Source organism: Eublepharis macularius, chromosome 19, assembly GCF_028583425.1.
Source record: "Eublepharis macularius isolate TG4126 chromosome 19, MPM_Emac_v1.0, whole genome shotgun sequence".
NCBI classification, from domain to species: domain Eukaryota; kingdom Metazoa; phylum Chordata; class Lepidosauria; order Squamata; family Eublepharidae; genus Eublepharis; species Eublepharis macularius.
The window spans coordinates 12096277-12119020 of NC_072808.1; the positions used below are offsets into that span (position 1 = coordinate 12096277).

Consider the following 22744-nt stretch of genomic DNA (forward strand, 5'->3'; position numbering starts at 1 on the left):
TGGCTGGTGGCCCCGCCCCCTGATCTCCAGACAGAGGGGAGTTGAGATTGCCCTCCATGCTCCTTGGCACGGAGGGCAATCTCAACTCCCCTCTGTCTGGAGATCAGGGGGCGGGGCCACCAGCCATGTGACCATTTTCAAGAGGTTCCGGAACTCCGTTCCACCGTGTTCCCCCTGAAAAAAAGCCCTCCCTGTTGGGTAGTATCTGTGAGATCAAAAGTAGAGACTGCTACAATTTCTCCTTCCTCTGTTTTTTAAAAAATCCCTTGTTACACAGACTTCCCTTCTATAATTCCAGGGAGTTTTGTATTATGCATTTAGCTCATTGTTCATGTTGTTGGTACATTGATCCAATAACGGGCCTGTGCTGTACTGGGAAGATGGTAGGCTCCTGCACTGCGGAAATCACGGTGTTGGATCACTGCGCTCATGGTGCAGAGTGGTAAGCTGCAGTACTGCAGCCCAAACTCTGCTCATGTCCTGAGTTCGATCCTGGCAGAAGCCGGGTTCAAATAGCCAACTCAAGGTTGACTCAGCCTTCCATCCTTCCGAGGTTGGTAAAATGAGCACCCATTTTCCTGTGGGTAAAGTGTAGATGACTGAGGAAGGCAATGGCAAACCACCCCGTAACAAAAGTCTGCCAAGAAAACATCATGATGCGACGTCCCCCCGTGGGTCGGTATGACTCGGTGCTTGCACAGGGGACTACCTTTACCTTTTTACTGTGTTTGCATAGTACCAGGAAGATGGTAGGCTCCTGCACTGTGTGTTGGATCATTGTACAGACAGCCCTTTAACTATCACCCAGCAGCATGGCTTTCCTCCTTCCCGCACAATATCCCAAATGAGAACGATAACCTAGGATGAAAAGAGGATGGATCGAGGCTTACAGAAGGAAAGACCAGTTTTTTTATCACGTGGGAAAGGCCCTTAGCAAGAATCAGGAGAAAAATCATGTGGTCACTAACATTCGTCTTTGTTCCTAGGGCTTGCGTGGTTTGCCTGGCCCACGAGGCTCCCCTGGCCCCCTGGGTCCGCCGGTACGAACTTGTTTTCCTCTCCTTTTCCTATGCTTGAATCAAACAGAAATCAACGTGGTGTGTAGGCAGCGATTGGATTGGGGTGGCCTGAGTTCTCTTCAATCTCTATAAGGTTCAATGAATGAATATATGAGCACAGAAATCAGTAAGCAGTAGGGGTCAGAACTGATGTGACAACATTGTGTGGAAAACCCCGGGGCATTGGTCTAGCAGAAGTATTGACTATACCAACTAGCGGCAGCTCTCCAGGGTCTCCGGCAGTGGTCAGTTACATCACCTGCTACCTATCCATTTAGATTGAGATGCTGAGAGTCGAACTCAGGACCTGCTGCATGCAAAGCAGATGCTCCACTTCTGAGCTGTGCCCCCCGCTCCCTGTTGTAAAGGATCACGTTCAAACAGCAGATGTAATAAACCCAACTTTCTGTTTGAGCACGTGATTGGAACTTGGGGTGGTTTTCTGTAGTTTTGGTGGGGAAGTTTTTGAATTCTGCTTTTCAAGATAAACCATCTTTAAAGCTTGTCCCGAATATAACACCCTTCATCCATGTGCTGTAAGGAGATTGGCAGCAGGCCACAGGTTTGAATGCACTCTCCTTCAGTAATACATGTACCCCTCTCTTTTCCATGGGTCATCTTTAACCAACAACACTTATTTATTGAACTATTTGCACTTTCCCTCTTCCCTTTCCCAGAATTTATAGTGGTTTATAAAACACTGCTAACTGAACACTGTAACAAAACAATCAGAACATAATCATAAAAATTCAGACAGAAACAACCTGCCCAATATACAAATCCTCAAAACATTGTCAACATTGGAGTGGGGTGGGAGGAACCATCAGCCTCCATCAAATGCTTTTTAAACAAAAAGCTTTTAAATGCTTCCCAAACTGGACCAATGAAGGAGCCCTCCAGGCTGCTCTTCCACAACCATGATGCTACATCTGGAAAAGATTGCATTCGAGCTGCAACTGACTTAATAGATTGAAAGGAGGGTGCAATCAGAAACGAGCTGTGATAGGCTCAGAGGTGGCCCATATGTTCATCCCAGGAGATATGGTCCTTTTAAACTGATGCTGTTTCCACATGGCAACAATTGTCCATGCAGCTCTTGTTGGTGCTGCAAATGCCTATTCCCATGTGCAATGGAACATGTACATGGCACATTTTATTTGCCTCAGTCTTTCCCACTGCTACTATCTCCACTCTCTGCCACCACCAAAAACGAGGCTGGGGGGGGGGGGCTTCTTTAAAAAATGGTAATTGACAGATCACTATAGTGCAATAGCATTTTAATGCTATATTGCTACAATCTAGTAGTCCCCAGCCATTGCTTAAAAAGTTTGGCCTCTACCCTTTTTTGTTGCTGAGTTCTAAGGGGCAAGGTGCAGGCTGTACATTTCCTCTTAACTCAGCAACAAAAAGGGCTAGATGCTTTTTTAAAAAAAAAATAAAACCTGGGAACTACTACATGGCAGCTTTAGTGTGTTAGCACATTATTGCAATACAGGGAGCTAACGATTACTGATATTTTTAAAAGACTTCCAGTGTTGCGGGGGGGGGGGGGGGAGGACAGCCATGGGGGCTGAGGCAAGGGAAATGCCCCCTACGTTCGTGGGCCCTGCAGACATGCGCATTTTCCTGTCCACGCGGCATCCGAAGGGCTTTGACTGCAATCTTTCCCCAAATATGGTACCAGTCGAGATTGCAGCAAAGAGGGGGGCAGGACACCCAAGAAACATAATGAATAGAGGATGACATCATGGGGATGCATTTCTTCTGCACAGAAACTTCTCTTTGACATTTTTTTCCCCACCCACAGGGCGCCAGCGGCATTGATGGGGCCATTGGACCCAAAGGCAATTTGGTAAGAGAGGACAGACAGCAGGGCACTTGCCCAGAGAGGTGGTAGAGGGGGGGGGGGGTGTGTGTGTGCCATGAGCCGAAAGAACACACGTGCTCAAGGACATTTATGACAAATGTATTTATGCCTTGTGCCATTTGCCCTTCTGTCTGGTAGACATTATATACTTGGACTTTCAAAAGGGTTGGGGTTTTTTTTGACACATCTAATCAAAGTCTCCTGAATAAGCTTAGCAGTCGTGGGATAAAAGGACAGGTCCTCTTATGCACTAAAAATGGATTAAATGACAAGAAGAAAAGAGTAGGAAATATGCTATTTCTGTGTGAGCAGTTACTGAATTCTGACTTACACAGGGTTACCATGTGAACCAATGGGTTGACGTTAAATCAAAACAGTTTATGGCTAAATATTAGGAAGAACTTCCTAACCGAGCAGACCCTCAGTGGAAGGGCGGTGGGCTCTCCTTCTTTGGAGGTTTTTAAGCAGAGGCTAGATGGTCACCTGACAGCAATGCTGATTCTGTGAACCTGAGCAGATCATGAGAGGGAGGGCAGGAAGGGTTGCATCAGTGCTTAGTTCTCGCAGCCCCTTCTTACATGCCCAGGATAAGGCCGATCGCCACTTTGGGGTCAGGAAGCAATTTTTTCCAGGCCAGTTTGGCTAGGGGTCCTGGTGGTGTTTTGCCATCTTCTGGGCATGCAGTAAGGGTCACTGTCTGTGTGTGTGTGTGTGTGTGTGTGTGTGTGTGTGTGTGGGAGGGGGAACTGCATTTCCTGCATAGTGCAAGGGGTTGGACTAGATGACCCTAGAGGTCCCTTCCAACCCTACGATTCTATGCTTCTTAAATAAAGTCAGTTACCATTTACAGTTTTCCTTTTGTAAGTAGAAAAATGCCTGGGGCAAGCCACTACGTCCCAGCCATTATAACATGTTGGGATGAATCATGTTCCATGGGTTTTTGCAATGGAAAACTGTTTCAGGGAAACTCTAAAGCACAGACACAGACTATGTGATTCCACACACGTTGGATAATGCACTTTAAATGTACTTTATCAGTCGTTTGAGGTGGATTTTTTGTTCCGCACACAAAAAAATCCGTTCCAAATGATTTATAAAGAGGATTGGAAGTGCATTATCCAACGTGTGCGGAATCACTATGACAGCGTACCAATAACGTCAAGGACTTTCTCAACTGGATTATCCTCTGCACTGACATCCTCCAGTTAACACCATGACTGGGCAAGAGTACACGCTTTTGGTCAGACCAGTCAAACCCTGGTTGGTTGGTCACTCTATTTGTGTCACAGCTCCATTAAAAATAATTTACCAAAATCAAGATCAAATTGCTGCTTTGTGGATTTGTCTGTTTTGGGCTAGAATTTTGCAGATGGGACGTAACTTTTTTAGTGGCGATTTTCTCTTTTATGCTGTAGCCTGGGGCTAGCTCCATTAAAAAGGTTTTAAACCAAAATAAAATAAAAACATTAACTACACTGACATTAAATTAAAATTGCTTGCAAAAGAGAACAGTATAATGTATAAAATGGTGCCAAGGCAAAAGCGGATGGGAAAGAATGCTTCCATGTCTGAGGTATAGAATATTCCTGGAAGCTAAATGCTAAGAATTTAGAATTTATTTATTAATCATACTAATTTGGGTAAACCAGGCCTTTTTATGTTTGGTAAAATGTGATAAGGATTGGCTGTAAGTCTGTAACCCTACGCACACTTACTATGGTATAAGCAGGGCTTTTTTTCAGCTGGAACGCGGTGGAACGGAGTTCCGGAACCTCTTGAAAATGGTCACGTGGCTGGTGGCCCCGCCCCCTGATCTCCAGTTCACTAAACTCCCCTCTATCTGGAGATCAGGGGGCGGGGCCACCGGCCATGTGACCATTTTCGCTGAGGGTGATTTAAACTTTTTAAAACTCCCCCCTTGTTCCAGCTGACCCAAAGTGACATCATTGGCCCTGGGAGCATGCGTGCACTTTGCATGCACACATGTGGTACCAGGGGCACCACCTCCCGCCAAGAGTTGCCACCTGTGCCGGCAACCCACTGAGTTCCGCCACCCCTTTTCCCAGAAAAAAAGCCCTGGGCATAAGTCTCACTAAGACAGATGTGGCACCAAGGAAGCGTATGTAGATTCTTGGACTTAACATCTGGTTTCTGACGATTGTTGGGCAAATTGTGTATGGCATAGAGAATCCATAATCAGATGCACCAACAGATCATAAGAGGAGCATGGAAAAAGAAATGCAAATTGTATATGGTGTATATTCAGTACACCAAGCCAAATTCCAGAGTAGCTTAGGGCCAAGCTACACATGACGAAAGACACTTGCCTGGCAAGTGGATTGAGTGGAGGGCAAGTGAACAGGGAGAAATACACTTGCCATTCAAGTGTCATTTGTCACTTGTAGCTTGGCCCTTAGATAGTAAAATGTCCTCCTGCGCACCCTCCCCTCTGTAATTCTGTAATTCATTTATCTCCTCAACAAAAAGTACATACTGATTGGTTGCTATAACAATGAATGCATCCTGCTTTGCAGTTAAATGTAGCCTTTCTACTATCCAGGAACATAATCCAAAACCTTTGCACACACACACAAACTTTACATTACAGAGTAATTTCTCCTTAAAGACCAGGGAGAAAGTTGTGAAACTGTGGATTTCTGTTTGGCTGTCTTGGAAGGACAAGTCAAGATCGCTTATTTACAAAAGCATGGACAGAGTCCAGCACAGAATTAGAGGCGTTGCAGTCCCTTAACTCAGCAGGCTTAGAACTTTTTAGAGGCAAGGGCTGACAATAGATTGGACAAAACTTGTTTCTCCAGGGCATGCGAAATAAGTCACAATCATGCTCTATACTCCGCAATCACAAATTGGCTGAAATAAGTGAATGACTAGTTGTGCTTGTGCAAATTCTTGGCTGGGGTGCAGATTTTTCCTAGGTGAAATGCTACTGAGATACCTCTTGCAGTCGACATATAGGATCACCCACGATCAAACTGTCTGGGTGCTGGTGGAATTCAACCGAGCAAGGATCCAGACCTCCTCTTTTCCCAAGCATTCCATGGTCCACTCTCTGGATGCATGTCCCCTGCCGTAATTTTTCATTGATGTGGCACCTGTGAGTGCGTAAGGGCTTTCTTCCCTTTCTCTATCATATATACGTTTACTGACTGCAGGATTTTCTGTCCTCAGGGCATACAGGGAGAACCGGGTCCCCCAGGACAACAGGGAAACCCTGGGTCTCAGGTATGTGCTTAACTCACGTGTGTGTGTGTGTGTGTGTGTGTGAGAGAGAGAGAGAGAGAGAGAGAGTGAATGTTGGAGGTCCTAAAGGTTTAGGCATCAGAGGGTAAAGTAATATTAAATCAGAGCTCACAATAAATGCCGAAGGTGTGATGCTATGAACCTGACTTCTTCCCGACTCCACTGCAAATGACAGGCATGCTGTTAAACTGAGTGCTGGCTCATGGGTCTTCCCCCTTCCCCCTGCACAAGTTTCAGATAGGTTCTCCACTCTGTAATGTTAAAAGCACTGCCCGAACACCCACAATATCTATTTATTCGTCATTCTGTTAGGGCTTTAAGTTTATTTTTTAAAGTGGAGAGTTACTTATTGGAAGGGGGAGTCCTTTGTGACATCATGGGAGCCGGCCAATCAGTGCTGTGCACACCTGTCTCATGTTTGAAACTTTCAGAACTTGTTTCTTCACACCTTGATTCTGGAGAGAAAGAGGTGCATTTTTTTTTTGCCTGAACCTCCAATCAATCCTATCTCTTTCCCATAGGGTCTCCCTGGTCCTCAAGGTCCGGTTGGGCTTCCAGGAAACAAGGTGAGCGGGGGATAGTGAATGTCTAGCTTGCCCTGATCGTGGCATAAAACTGTTGGTTCCGGATCATTTGGGACAGGGGTATCTCAGAGGTCTGCCATGGGTGTGGTAGTCACAAACAGGGCGAATCCTATGCTGCGTTATGCCCTTCCCATTGAAGCCGTTGAACTTAGAAGGCTGTCGCTCTGCTTAAGATTGCACTGTAAGCGGTACCTGCAGACACCCAGTCACAAAACGAGGCTGCCGGTTGCAAAGACCGGAGGTTACAAAGAAGCTTCTAAGGGATGATAATCCACAAAATACTACCAGTTGTGCAAAATTTCTTTCTGCGGCTTGCAAAAATCCGTCAGGATTTTAAATTTTAGTAAATTTTGACTGCTGTACAGCAGGAGGGACCTTCTGTGTTTCTAACTTGTTCTGATGTAAATTTTTCTGTCCTTACAATTTTTATTGGTCATAGACCGAATAAATTTGACTTTGACTGCCAGTGGGGTATAATGGTTAGAGGATGGCACTGCAATCTGGGAGACCCAGGTTCAAATCCTGCCCTGTGCCTTGGGAGCTAGCTGAGTGACCTTGGGCCAGTCACTCTAGTTCAGCTTAACCTACCTCACAGGGTTGTTGTAAGGATAAAATGGAGAGAAAGAGAGAGGAAAGACATAAGCTAGCTTGGGATTCCAAGTGGGGAGAAAAGTTGGATCTAAATACCTAAATAAATAAAAAGTAGCGATTGTTTCCTCAAAGATTTTCCCATTGTTGATCATCTGAGTTTTAACGGATAAAAAGGAGATTACTGGAGCTCAAGACTATCTGGGGAGCTCAGTCTCTCAATTCAGCTGTGTTAACGCCGCAGCACAAGTTTTCTAATCCCCGGCCCTGAGTGAGCCAGAATTCACATCATGCTTTGCATTATTATGTATGCCTTGTATTTTAAACACCTCATCTTTAAGTATAACAAACCCACCAAGGCAGCTTTTGCAAGACATTAAAACATAACTACGATAAAATTCCAGCAGTATGAATGTTAAAGGCACCATGACCCAGTAACAACCGTCAAGGAGGCCGAACAGAAAAAGCCATAAAACGAGTTTCAGCAGATGAAAAGAAGGGCTTGGATCCTGCAATAAATGTTTGCTGATAGAATAATAACAATAATAATAACATTTGATTTATATACCGCCCTTCAGGTCAATTTAACACCCTCTCCGAGAGGATTCCAAAGTATGTTATTTTTATCCCCACAACAAACGCCCTGTGAGGTGGGTGGGGCTGAGGGCCAAGCTACACATGATGAATGACACTTGAATGGCAAGTGTATTTCTCCCTGTTCACTTGCCCTCCACTCAATCCACTTGCCGTTCAAGTGTCATTCGTCATGTGTAGCTTGGCCCTGAGAGAGCTCTGAGAGAGCTGTGACTAATCCAAGGTCACCCAGCTGGCTTCTAGCAGAGGGGTGGGGAATCAAACCCAGTTCTCCAGATTACAGTCCTGCCGGTCATAACCATTACACCAAACTGGCTCTCAGGGCCAAGCTACACATGACGAATGACACTTGAACAGCAAGTGTATTTCTCCCTGTTCACTTGCCCTCCACTCAATCCATTTGCTGTTCAAGTGTCATTCGTCATGTGTAGCTTGGCCCTCAGTTTGGTGAATTTCCATTGGTAGAACAAGGATTTCTGTCATGTCTGCATATCATTTATCGATGCCATTCATATGTAACTCTTCGCTAGAGACAGAGGGAGGTGAATTCCTTGTAATCTTCTGGCTTCCTCTGGCCAGACAAAGCTGTGGTGTTTCTCATGAGAATTGGGACTTTCGCACCTTTTTGCTAACTGCCCCAAGGGAGGGGGGAATCCTGCTCCTTATATCAAAGTGCTTTTGTATGTATTCTCATTCCTGCCAATTTTCCTAGTCATCTTTGGAAGTACCTATGAACCTATTCGATCTCTATAATAAAACCTTTTGAACCAAGACCATGGAGTACTTTCCCCCTCCAACTGCAGCTCAAATGCCCCCCCCCCTCAATATAATGCTCATGGGGGACAAGAGGACCCCCAGAAATAGCATGAACAGGAGTCAAAGGTCTCTGTAGCATGATGGCAGGAACCTCTGACTCCCCCCTTCAATTAGTAGAAAATGTCCGCAAGATCCAACCCAAGAGTTCCTGGTGTCAGTCAAGCAAAGGTGAGGCAGAAGAACCAAGCCTTGGCAGCCTTTCTAAAGGCTTCCAAGAAGCTAGTTGACTGAGCCTGTGGGGGAAGAGAATACCATAATCCTGGTGCCATCAATGAAAAGGCTCTGCCACATGGTGCTACCTAATGAACATGATGCCACTTAACAAACTTGCTTTGTACCACATGATGCTAAGCAAGGCTTTGCTAGAAATATCTTAGGATCTGAGTCTGTTCATACACAAACACAGACATGCAAATACATATGCACAAAGAAAGAGAGCTAGTCATTTCTTTTTGTATTTTTTTGGCAGGGTCCACCTGGAAAACCAGGAATTCCAGGACAGCCTGGTGTGGACGGACCCCCGGTAAGTTCTAAGCCTGTTACTTGGAGGGGACCAATTGCTTGGGATGATTTTGGATTCCTCAACCCCGCTGTTTCAATAAGAAAATCTACATTTTGGCTTTGGTCTCCCTCTTGTGTGAATCGAACCTATGCAGCTTTATTTTCACACCATCTTCTGTTTCCTCACATCCTCTTAAAATGCATGTTAGCCGCATGTCTGTTAAGGAGCATTGTATGTATAAGATATGCATAAATGATGTACCATGTATGTGGAAATATGGAATGAATTATGTGTAAAAACCATACGGCAATGAAAAGCACAGCACCAAAGCTGATGGCAAAAGCAGCTATACCTATAAAAGGGAAACCGTGTTTCTGATGACTTAGTTCTATCCTAGAGCACAGGCACACTCACGTGCCCCTAGCAGGGGTTAGAGGTGAGTCCTTGGCAACAGGGTTTGCCGAGGAGGCTGGCACAGGAGCGCCCCAGGCTGCCTGCCTCCCCTCTCCCCAGCAGCACTCCCCACCACTCCAGCATCCCGATTCGGCCTCAATCAGGGCTGAATTGAGCAGCTGCCAGGTGCAGTAGTGCGCCAGGGGCTTGCCACCCCCGGCAGCTCTCCCAGCCTCCAGAACCTCCTGATAAGGGCCTTAGAGAAGAGGCCCGGCACGGCGGGGCCACCCTCCCAAGTCTCCGCAGCAGGGCCTTGCTAAATCAGTTTTCTAGAGCCTGTTGTATTTTTCCCACAATGGGCTTTGTTGCTAGTAAGTGTATATAAAAAGAAACAAAATGGGAAACATTTGCTTCTCTCTACTCGTTATCCTTGTATAGTAGTTAGCAATAAGAAATGGAGGGATGATAGAAGGGATTCTTTTTTTAATCCCTCTGAGTGCAATGTTTCTCTAGACAGGTGCATCCATCAACTGTGTATCTTGTATTGCTTTTCAGGGTCATCCAGGAAGAGAAGGGCCACCTGGAGAAAAAGGAGCCCAGGTAAGCCTGAGCTTAGAAGGGCATGCGAAAGAGGGATCTAAAGACTAAGAACCTCCCTGCCCATGATAAAAATTCAGGAGCTGAGTGAAAATTGGGATAAACCAATCAGTCAATTAATGTATAACCCACTTTTCAGATCGGCAATCCCCAATGAGATAGTTGCAAAGACTAGTTGCTAATGAGTTTCCTGCTGCCCATTCATTTTATTGATTGATTGATTGATTAGATTTTTAGCCCACCCTCCCCGCAAGCAGACTCAGGCTGGGTTACAATCATAAATAAATTGCAACAGATAAAAAACAATAAAATGACATGAATGTCAGTATTCCAGATGGGGCCCCCTTTCCCTGCCCACCATATACAAGGGAAGAAAAGAGTGAAGGTGTGGGTTGGTGAAACTCTTAACTCCACAAGCAGGGGGTGCAGATGGACCATATGCCCCCCCACTTATAGGAGACAGGCAGGTAGGCTAATTAGATGGATCCAGTGCTGGCCTCAACCATATGCCTGGTGGAACATCTCCATCTTACAGGTCCGCCAAAAAGATATGAGATCTTGGCAGGCCCGAGTGTCTTCCAACAGAGAGTTCCACCAGGTTGGGGCCAGGACAGGAAATGTCCTGGCCCTGGTCGAGGCCAGCCAAGCTTCCCTGGGGCCAGGGACCACCAGTAGGTATTTACCTGCCGATCTAAGAGCTCTCCAAAGGTACATATGGGGAGAGGCAGTCCCTCAGGTACTTTGGCAAAGTGTCTCTTCCCCCAAACCAAGTGTAGCTTTCCGCTACTTCACCTGATCAGGAGATGCTTCAAGAGGCATCACCTTTGTGACTGCAGACTGCAGCTGCTTCCATCATAGAAGGATGCTGGTCTTGCAACCTCCCAGAGTTTTTGTGCTGGCCCAGCGTCCCATGGCAGCCATTATGGGGCGGTGCCCATTTCCCATTCTGAGGGCCAAGCTACACATGACGAATGACACTTGAACGGCAAGTGGATTGAGTGGAGGGCAAGTGAACAGGGAGAAATACACTTGCTGTTCAAGTGTCATTCGTCATGTGTAGCTTGGCCCTCAGATTTCCAGAAATGTCCACAGGGGTGTCAAGATTGGGGTCCCCAGGTATGGATGATTATCCCCTGAAGCTTCTTGCAAGTAAGCAAGAGGCACGAGCCCAGCGTTCAGACTTACAAATTAAAAAGGAAAAGGGAGCCAGTGAAAGGAGAAGGGTGGTTGAAAGGTAGAGTGATTGGCTAGCTTTTTAGTCTGGAATTGCCACAATTTGTTCACTAAGTTTACAGATTATCTCAATGAGGCAGTGATCAATCTGTCACATTCCAGTCTCTTCTGCAGATTTTCTTTCTCCCATGTTTTTTTCTGAGCTGATTTGTGGTGGGGTTTTTTTTAACAACTAGAAATGTAATTGCAGAGCCAAGCATCCCGTGTGGACAGTAAAAGCTCTACTGCGGCTTCCTAGGGCAACCGCCTTTTAAAAATGCTTCTCTGTTCTATCTAATTAATTACTTCCTGTTCTTTGCCATTTGGTCCCTCAACACTCATGAATAAATGGTTAATTACCAGCTGTTGTTGGAAAAGGAGGGTTAAGACCTGGGATTTTTTTTTTACTTTATAGCAAAGCAAGTCACAGATCTTTTTTTTAAAAAAAAATCATTATTTTGTAATCATGTTATTACAGCAATAAATATTTTTTTAAAAAATGAGCATTTATGGAATTTTACAAAAAAAAACCTATTTAAGCCCTTTCTCTAACAGCTGATAATGAACTATTCTTGAGTATTTTAAAAGGGGATAGCCTGGAGAGTGCAAGAAATAAGTCGTTTTATTTTTTTTAAGGAATAAAAGGATAAACATAGGAAAGGCAGGAGAATTACTTCTGAGGGCCAAGCTACACATGACGAATGACACTTGAACGGCAAGTGGATTGAGTGGAGGGCAAGTGAACAGGGAGAAATACACTTGCCGTTCAAGTGTCATTCGTCACTTGTAGCTTGGCCCATAGTAGACCTATATCAGGCTCTTATCCTTTAGAAGTGGGCATTGCCAGCATTTTAACAGAAACGTGGTGGAGAGTGCCCTCAAGCCATGGCTGACTTATGGCAACCCCTGGTGGGGATTTCATGTCAAGAGACTAAGAGAAGTTGTTTGCCATTGCCTGCCTCTGCAACCCTCATCTTCTTTAGAGGTGTCCCATTCAATTACTAACCAAAGCCAACCCTGCTTAGCTTCTGAGATCTGATGAGATCAGACTCACCTGGGCTATCCAGATCAGGGCAACAGAAACATAGCATTGTGTTAAATGTTGTGTATGACCTGCATTTCAACTTTGATTGCTCCTTCATGTGGAAAAGGTAGGATTGTCAGGCAGTGCCTGGCAACCATTAGGAGGACAATGGGTGGAGATGTCAGGGGCGGCGATGCTAGCTGTGCCATCATGTCACTTCCAGTTAAAAAAACCCCAAAGTGGCATAGGCAGCTCTTGAAATTGCTGGAAATTCACTGGTAAAACCATAGAATTTACAGAGATTCCTAGAGCTACCCTGTGGGATGTCCAGTTTTTACTGGAAGTGTCGTGACATCACACACAATGCTGCCCCACTGGGAGAAAGGGACCCCTCAGAAAAGGGATCCTTCTGCAGCACAAAAAGGTCATGATGTGATTCCGCTCTTGGTCAGAAGACAAAGAAGTAGAGAGCCACGTAGGTCCATGGCAGAATCAAAACACAGATGCTGCAATGTCTTTTATTAAGTCCATCGAAAATAACACAACCCATTGTGCATATTTTTGAGTTATCTAGAGTTCTTCCTCAGGCTGATATTTAAAAGTGAGAACATGGGGGGGGGGGCGGTTATGCCATGATAATGAGCCCTTCCGCTTTTTCTCTCTCTGCATCTTGTGTAGGGATGCTTTGTTGATTTTGACGGGCCCTGAGGATAGGAATGGGAGATAACTCTGGGATATAACAAAACAAAATAAAAGTTTATTTTTTAAGAAGCGTATTGGTTACATAAAAGTCATTCTTAGTTCTTCTAGTTGCTTCATCCAAACTCATTCACACAGATCTATTGTAAGGCTTCACACAGAGTTAGCCTCTTTCTCTAGGCTCTATATTTCTCTCATAGAGAACTCCTCAGACAGCACACAGCTAGCCTGCTTTTTTTTCACTCTCAATTCTTTCTCTCTCAGGCGCACACACAGTTTGCCTGCTTCAAGTAGAATGAATATATAGTCTCACAGACACATTCAGTTCAGGCTTCCACTCAGGTTGCCTTTCCCTCACAAATACATGAACACACTCAGGCTGCACACAGCTCGCCTCTCTTGCCCTAACTGAATCTTTTTCTCTCCCTCAATAACTCAAAACTGCCTTCACTCCGCCCACTCTCTGTCATCAACCAATCATATCACTCACTCATTTCTCTCTTTCACCCCCCACTCTTCACCTATCTCACCAAATATTTAAAGACACATGCACCCATTTCTTGAAATCATTACAAATCCGGGCACAGAGCACCAAGTTTTTGCCCTTGGCAGACCAGAAGAAGAAGCGAAAATACAAAAAGCAGACTGGATGCCCCCCTTTTTTGTTTCTCCTTCCTGCCAAGGGTGCAGCTTGTTTCCCACTAGACAACCCCCTGTGCCCACTGAAATCAACAAAGCACCGTAGGGCCAAGCTAGAAGTGACGAATTGCACTTGAATGGCAAGTGACCAGACTCTCAGGGCCAAGCTACACATGACGAATGACACTTGAACGGCAAGTGTATTTCTCCCTGTTCACTTGCCCTCCACTCAATCCACTTGCCGTTCAAGTGTCATTCGTCACGTGTAGCTTGGCCCTCATGTATTCCTCCCTGTTCACTTGCACTCCACTTGCACTTCACTTGATCACGTGGAGTGCAAGTGGAGTGCAAGTGAACAGAGAGGAATATATGCGAGGGCCAAGCTACACATGACGAAAGACACTTGCCTGGCAAGTGGATTGAGTGGAGGGCAAGTGAACAGGGAGAAATACACTTGCCGTTCAAGTGTCATTTGTCACTTGTAGCTTGGCCCACTGTCTGTTCACTTGACATTCAAGTGTAATTTGTCACTTCTAGCTTGGTCCCAAGCTGTAGAGAGAAAGAGGCCACACAGTCTCAGCCTAAAGACAGCCCCGTCTCCCTTTCCCCCCTTGCTTTTTAACATCTACCTTGATGAAGAATTCTGGAGAAGTTGAAAGCATGCACAATGTGATCGTGCTTTTGATGGAAGCGACTACGCTGCGGCGCTTATTGCAGAAGGGGGAAGCAAACAAAGGCCACAATGTCCTTCTCTGCACACCCACAGTTTCAAGGCAACTGGCAGTTGCAGCAAGGGTTGCCAACAGGCCTGGAGAAAAAAATGTCCTCTCCCTTTAATGGAAACTTAGTATATGGAAATTAGCAGTTGAAGGTTTTCATGGCATGGAGATAAATAACATCCCCTGGTAAATAACATCTCAGGATAGCCCAGGTGAGCCTCATCTCGTCAGATCTCAGAAGCTAAGCAGGGTCGGCCTTGGTTAGTAATTGGATGGGAGACCTCCAAGGAAGACCAGGGCTGCAGAGGCAGGCAATAGCGAACCACCTCTGATAGTCTCTTGCCATGAAAACCCCACCAGAGGTCGCCATAAGTCAGCTATGACTTGAAGGCACTGTCCATCACCACCAAGCCTGCACTAAAGGGACACGATATTTTTTCCCTCCAGGTTGTTCTTTTAAGCAGCTTCCTGTTGTCTCTGTCTGATTCCGCACACGTTGGATAATGCACTTTCAATGCACTTTAGCAATCGTTTGGAAGTGGATTTTTTGTTTCACACACACAAAAATTCAGTTCTAAATGATCTCTAAAGAGGATTGGAATTGCATTGTCCAACGTGTGCGGAATCAGCCAGTGATTGCAGCCAGTTTGGTCTTATGCATGCTATGGTGTCTGTTTTTTCCAGAGAGAGAGAGAGAGTCCAGTACTCCTAGTGATCCTTAATTCCCAAGCTGGTTACAGAAGGCCTGAATATCCTCCTCTTTCATTTCTGCAGTCTCAGCATAACTAGTGTTAATGATCTTCTCCTGTTTTAAAACTCTTTCATTTCCAGGGTCCATCCGGGGCAGCAGGACCAGTTGGCTATCCAGGCCCCCGTGGAGTCAAGGTAAAAACTTCTCACCTGCTTCTTCCTTTTGCACCAGAAATAGAATTTGGGGGTTCTCCCTGTTGCTATAACCCCAGCATAGAGCTGCAGCCCTAAAGAGACTATCTAAAGAAGATACGTCCCACTGAAATCAATGGTGTTTACCTCCAAGAAAATATACCTAGGCTTGGATAGGGTAGGATTCTTCTGTGCAAGGCACAGGTGTCTTCTGAGCAGAGTGCCTCTCACCTGGTCTGGTTTCTAGCACTGGAGTCCTAAGCACAGCTACAGCCTTCCAAGTCTGTCTGTCTGTCTGTTTGTTTGTTGGATTTTTAGCCCGCCCTCCCCGCAAGCAGACTCAGGGCAGGTTACAATCATAAATAAGGTACAATAGCAATGGACTTAAAAGGGTCTTATTTTGCTTAGGATTGCAGTCCTTCTAAGTACCTTCCTAGGTGACACCTGAGCCGTTTTCATACTACTTACCTGCTCCCAGAACGTTGTGAAACATCGCGCAAAAAATGCAGAAGATAGCGTCTTCTTGCAAGAGTTTGGTACGACATTGCACAAAACTCTCGCGAGAAGATGTTATCTTCCACATTTTTTGCATGATGTTTCACAATGTTCTGGGAGCAGGTAAGTAGTGTGAAAAGGGCCCAGATCCAGCATATTTCCTTGGTGGACTGTGAGGATTATTTATTTGATTTGATTTATATCCCGCCCTCTCCACGAATGGGCTCAGGGCGGCTCGCAACATCCATAAAAGACAATTGATTAATCATAACTATAAAAGCAGTAGCAATCTTAACAGTCAGTCATTAAAATAGTCCAGGCGCCATATACATAGGCTACTTAGATAAACATATAAGCCATAACATATGGACTTAAAACATGGCCAAGGGCAGTTACAGAAAAAGTGGTGGTCTTAGGTGGAAAGAAGGGGGACACCCGCTGGTCCTCAGCCAAAGGCCCAGCAGAACATCTCCGTTTTACAGGCCCTGCGGAACTTCTGTAGGTCCCGCAGGGCCCGGATCTCCACTTGGAGAGCGTTCCACCAGGCTGGGGCCAGGGCAGGAAAAGCCCTGACCCGGGTCGAGGCCAGACGGATGTCCTTCAGACTGGGGACCACCAGGAGTTGCTTGTCTGCTGAGTGCAATGCCCTGCAGGGGACATAATGGGATAGGCAGTCCCGCAGGTAATAATAATAATAACAACAACATTCGATTTATATACTGCCCTTCAGGACATCTTAGTGCCCCCTCAGGGCAGTTTACAAAGTACTCCATTATTATCCCCACAACAAAACACCCTGTGAGGTGGGTGGGGCTGAGAGAGCTCTGAGAGAGCCGTGACTGACCCAAGGTCACCCAGCTGGCTCCAAGCGAAGGAGTGAGGAATCAAACCCGGCTCCCCAGATTAGAGTCTCGTGCTCTTAACCACTACACCAAACTGGCTCTCGTCCCAGTCCGTGACGTAAACACCAACTGCAGCACCTTAAACCAGATCTGGAACTCCACTGGAAACCAATGCAGCTGGCTTAGCACAGGATGACTCTGGTATCAGTACATAATGTCCAACTATGCTCTTTTTCATGAAGATTACCTTGCTTTTCCATGTTTCCACAGGGGGCTTTTGGAGTGAGGGGCCTGAAAGGAAGCAAAGGTGAGAAGGTAGGTGTCTTCAGTGGGGTAGCAGGGAGAGGGTGTGCGGTGTTGGGTCACCCAGGGATCCCAGGGATTTTCTCCGCTCTCTGGATTCAATTTGGCTGTTCCAGTTCTCTCTGCTATTGGTACACTTTCCTCTGTGTTATGTAGGTTAATCACTGGGGAAGCAGATAAGAACTAGGGGAGGGATGAACTGGACATTCAATGGCCGTCTGGTCCCCTTCTAGACTCATGGTTTTCTTGTACTTGATTGGGTCTGGGTACTGTAAAGAGCCAAAAGGTAGAAACCTCAGGAGTGGTTTTAGTGATTCTGGGGGAACAGGCAAAATTCCAGGATGGGTCCCCAGAATCACTGCCACTGCTGGGCCCCCCATACCTCACTGCCAGGGCCAAGAAGGGGCTGCCCTATCCCTGAGCCAAATAGACAGGAGCCTCTGCCACTGCTACCCAGGACAGGGCAGGCACAAGTGCCCCCCTCCTCCCCGTGGTGCCAGCTGCCTGGGCCTGCTCTTCTTCTCCCCCCCCCCCCACTCCGTTACACAGGGCAGGCGGCAGGCTGGGATGCCCATTGGCAACCACCCTTGAGAAACCTATCTAGGTTTTAGTTCTGTGTTGGCATCCGATCCTAAGTAAAAATCATTTCCTATGGTCAAATAGGTTTAAGATGGAAAGCCGTTTGTAGTGAAGAGGACATTTGGCACAAATGTAAAATCCATTCAATTTTTGTATTTTTATTCCCTATTTTTCAGTTCTGCTCTTGACATGTGATGCCAAGGGATACTTTTTTTAAAAAGCTGAAATCAAACTGATGAATTTGAAGGCAATGGGTTCCCACCCCCTCTTTCTAAAAACCTTCTATCCAACAGCAACCTGCCATTTGGAGTGTTGCAAAGATTACTATTGGGAGCATACGCCATACATTCAGAATTTTGCAAGCACATTTTATTCCATTTATTCTCCACCTTTCTTCCATCATGGAACTCATAATGGCTTATGTAGTATCCTTGCAAAGGCGTTTCTCCAGACACTGACCCAACCCAGACCTGCTAGTGTAGCAAGGTTACTGCTTCTGTGCTTGCTAGCCATGTTCTGGGACTTCAGTTTATGCTAACAAGTTAACCAATTGTCCAAGATTTGAACTGCTCAGAGCTTGAGAACACACACACAAACACACCTCAAAGGTTGTAACACCTTTTAGACTCTTAAAGGTTTGACGTCAGGGGGAAGACCCATGGCCATCAACCGAATTGGGCTGCTGCCATAGCTGAGAACTTGTGAAATAGGACAGGGTGGTCTATGCATGCTCTGTTCCTCAGTGTCAGAACTGGCAAGCCAGGGACTTGCATTCTGACCGCATTAACCTTTTGTCCCTTTCCAGGGAGAAGATGGATTCCCTGGCTTCAAGGGTGACATGGGACCCAAGGGTGACCGGGTGAGCCATATCCTTCCTACTATACCTGAATCTCTCCAAGTGCAAGAGGGGACAAGGAGGCATAGTCAGGGTGTCGTGCTTAGGGGCTAGGCGGTGCCTAGACTGGGGGTGCCAGGTAGGCCGGGTAGCCCACGAGTCAGTCAGGCAGTCCAAGTCCGTACACGAGAAGGACAGCCCAAGAGCAAGCCAGGCAGTCCAAGTCAAACCACAAGTAGGCAGTCCCGAAGTAAGGCAGGCAGATATAAATCCAGGAGTCGAGCCGAGGTCCCAAGCCAAGAGTTCCATCCGTGGAGCACAGGTTGCAAGGTGGGGTCAAGAGCTTCCAGGCACAGGAATGCAGGTCGCAGGGAGTGGCGAACAAGCATGCCTCTTCTCCTTTTATCCGCGTGATCAGTTCACGGGCTGGGGTGCAGGTCATGTCTCTTCCTCTGATTCCTGCACCTTGCCTTTGGAGATTTGCACAACCTGGTGTGCACAGAGGTGGGCGCTGCTCTGTCACTCCCAGATTGTCTTCTGCTTTCACTGCCTCCGTCGCTCCGGGGATGCCAGCGGCAGAGGCTCCTCTGGCAATGGTTTCCCCTCAGCCTCACATGAGCCCTCACCTCGGAGGCTTCTCCGTCGGTTCCCAACTGGGGGGTCCTGCCACTCTGCAGAGGGGTCCATGAGCCCCAAGGCCAGCTCCTCTAGTCCCTCGTCTCCCGCGGGCTCTTTTAGTTCCTTGTCCTCTGATGAGAACTCGATGGGTGGTGGTAAGTCAGCGGGCGTGACAGGCTGACTCGTGACACAGGGCCATTCAGACCTCTTCCAGACCACAGTCAACCAAGAGAGGAGAGATGTCGCATGATTATGGTGACAGGAATCCTACATCTGTGCATAGCGAGCAGTGCCTTGGCTGTTTGAGTGAGGAAATATAGTCTGCATTGTCCAAGAAACACCCTGCTTTGTATGCTGCCATGAGAGAATCCTGGGATGTTAGGGCAGAGTGCAGGCTGCTCTGCTGAGTATCAAGTATTGCTGCTGCCAGGCAAAAGAGTGCTGCTATTTTTATATGATGTTTTAATGTTTTAATATGGAACGTTGTAAAATAATTTTAAGGTTGTTATCCACCCTGAGTCTGCTTGCGGGAAGAGCAGAATACAAATAGGATATAAATAAATAAAATAAATAAATAAGTTGCCTGCCAACCTGACAGTTTTTGTTAGGAAAATGTTGGGTCCCCAAGATGTGTTACTCGTCATGTTTGTTACACTGCACCTGCAGAGCTTTGGTTTGGGGTGCCTGTTTCTGGAAAAGGGTCAACAAAACTCAGGAGCTCAAAAAATCTCAGAATCTAAGAGCATTGGGCTCCAAATATTTGCAGCTGGTAGCTAAGAACTACGGTAAAGAAGAGAGAGGCACAGTAAAAAGACCCAGGACAAGAGCTATGCCGAGACAAGCTAGCGAAATCAATTGGTAATATAGACCAATAAATAACAACATCAATACCACACTTATTGATGTTATTTAGTGGCCTATATTGCATTTAACTTCTGTATCAATTGATTTAGTTAGCTTGTCATGGCATATCTCTTGTTCGGGTAGCTAAGAACTAACAATATGCTGTAAATTCTGCATGAAATTCCCTTCCCACTCCAGAATCAATTATACTTCTGGTAAAAAAAACGCGCTAAGGGCCAAGCTACAAGTGACGAATGACACTTGAACGGCAAGTGGATTGAGTGGAGCGCAAGTGAACAAGGAGAAATACGCTTGCCGTTCAAGTGTCATTCGTCACTTGTAGCTTCGCCCTAAGAGCCAAGTTCAAAGTTGGTCTTATATTCACCTGCTTAGTTTCAAAGTTCCAATACTTGGACAGGGTAGCAGAGGGATGTCTCTCAATGATTAACTTGAGCATCTTTTCAGCCTGGAATCCTACAGCCGCTCCTACCATAGGTTCTCTTAAACTTTTCATTTCTCAAAAGGGTGACGGTGGCCCACTGGGGTTACGAGGTGAGGATGGACCGGAGGGGCTGAAAGGGCAAGCAGGTCCCTTGGGGGAAATCGGTTCTTCTGGCCCACCTGGTGAGAAGGTGAGAGACAATCACCGTTACCCTCCTTGTGTCTGTTCCCCCTGCCCTGGACTAACCCAAGCTCTTTTTAAATTTACAATTTTTATTTTTTTTTAACTTTTCAAACATACGACTTATAACTAATAAACATACACAGTAACTCAACTACATATTTACAACTGTTAACATTAATTATTAGAGTAAACATACCTTTGATACATTCTGTGCTAGTAACACTATTTACATGATAATAATATTGTCTGAGGGTCAAGCTACACATGACGAATGACACTTGAACGGCAAGTGGATTGAGTGGAGAGCAAGTGAACAGGGAGAAATACACTTGTCATTCAAGTGTCATTCGTCATGTGTAGCTTGGCCCTCAGATAAAATATTCTGGCCGTTCTCTTCTTTAATAACTTGTCAGTAGGTTGTAATATTCCTTTTTGCTGTTGTTGCCCGTAACATTGTGTCATTGCTTGTTAAGTGTTCTAGGATTGGGAAACACTGTTCCAAAAATTGAGATTTGTATTTCTGATTTTTGTATTGAGCCAAGTGATCTTCTAATTTCTCCATTATAAAGTAGTCCCATATCTTACTGTACCAATTTGCAATTATAGGAGGGGTTTTCTGTTTCCATTTTTAGGCAATGATTGACTTAGGGCCAAACTATAAGTGACGCCTGACACAGGTTGGACACTTGTCAGCTTCCCTCAAGTTTTGATGGGAAATGTAGGCCACTTGGTGGAAAGTTGGACAAGTGACAGTTGAAAAGTCCATTGGACAGCAGTCGGAGAGCCAAGCTGCAAGACCAGGATGCCTACATTTCCCATTAAAACTTGAGGGAAGCTGACAAGTGTCCAACCTGTGTCATTCGTCACTTGTAGCTTGGCCCTTAGCTATCGACAGAAATACCCATATAAGATTGATCCTGATCTTTGGTATTGGATGATCCATCCAATGATTCAATAATATAATTTTTGGAGGCAATGGTATCTCATATCCTGTCATGGACTTTTATCATTCCCACTACAGATATCCAGAATCCTTGTATATGTTTGCAGTCCCACCAGCAATGTATGAAAGTTCCTATCTTTCCACATTGTTTCCAACAGTTGGGTGAATTTGCCTGATTTTTGTGGTGTATCTTGGAAGACGTCATATATCAATGTGTCATTAACTTTATTTTTTGCATTTTGAGGCTTGTCCAAGCTCTGATCACTTTTTCTTCCCTTAGGGGAAGTTGGGCGTGCCGGGCTTGCCAGGCCATCCTGGCCGTCAGGGACCTAAGGTGAGTCTGCAGAAGATGTTCGGCTAAAAGGAAGGATGATTACCTCTGGTCCCTGGGCTTTTTTTCTGGGAAAAGAGGTGGTGGAACACACTGTGTATCATATGCGTGCACATGCTCCTGGGACCGCGCGATGACATCACTTACAGGAAGTGAAGTAATCACGCAGGCTATAGCCACCCCAGGAATGCTCCCGTGCTACACAAAGGGCCAATTCAGGCTCAAATCAGCCTGGAACGCTGCTGCCACACAAGAGAGCCTTCCCTGCCCAGCAGCAGCCCGATCCTGGCTGTTTCAGGCCCAAATTGGGCCGGTTAGGTCCGAAACACCCCATATCGGGCCTGAATCAGCCTAGGACAGGTTGCTGCTGTGCAGGACACCTGCCCACTTGGCAGCAGCCCTATCTTGGCAATTTCAGGCCCGAATTGGGCCAAAATGAGCCCCAAAAGGCCAAGATTGGGCCTGAATCAGCCTGGAATGAGCTGCTGCCATGGGGGGTTCCTTTCCCCGCCTGTTAGCAGCCCAATCCTGGCCGTTTCAGGCCTGCATTAGGCCCAAACTAGCCCTGAACAGCCCGGATTGGGCTGCTGTCACGCAGGAGAGCGCTCCCCCTCCTGGCAGTGGCCCAATCCCGGCCATTTTGGGCCCAAATATCCACCAGTCACATGGGTATTTTTAAGAGGTGCCGGAATGCCATTCCACACCATCCCGGCTGGGGGAAAAAGCTCTGCCTGGTCCTCATCTGCTCCACTGTAGGCTCTCTTTCTACAGGGCTCGACTGGATTTCCTGGACCTGTGGGCCTCATTGGAGAGAAAGGCAAACGGGTGAGTGGAAATGGGGGCTGCCTCTCGAGGGCACTGCAGATTCGGAGGATATGTTCAGGGCATGCCCAAA

At 46.2% G+C, this 22744-nt stretch overlaps 1 protein-coding gene across 1 annotated transcript in view; it reads left to right on the top strand.

Annotated features, from left to right (window-relative positions):
* The window catches only part of COL5A3 (collagen type V alpha 3 chain), a 167325-nt gene that overhangs the window by 79959 nt on the left and 64622 nt on the right, over window positions 1-22744 (top strand). Inside the window, exons 21-32 of the mRNA XM_055003373.1 lie at window positions 987-1040; window positions 2866-2910; window positions 6115-6168; window positions 6708-6752; window positions 9238-9291; window positions 10219-10263; window positions 15385-15438; window positions 17043-17087; window positions 18460-18513; window positions 20475-20582; window positions 21799-21852; window positions 22621-22674. Coding sequence (XP_054859348.1) covers window positions 987-1040; window positions 2866-2910; window positions 6115-6168; window positions 6708-6752; window positions 9238-9291; window positions 10219-10263; window positions 15385-15438; window positions 17043-17087; window positions 18460-18513; window positions 20475-20582; window positions 21799-21852; window positions 22621-22674 — 666 coding nt within the window. The remainder of the gene's footprint in view (window positions 1-986; window positions 1041-2865; window positions 2911-6114; window positions 6169-6707; window positions 6753-9237; window positions 9292-10218; window positions 10264-15384; window positions 15439-17042; window positions 17088-18459; window positions 18514-20474; window positions 20583-21798; window positions 21853-22620; window positions 22675-22744) is intronic.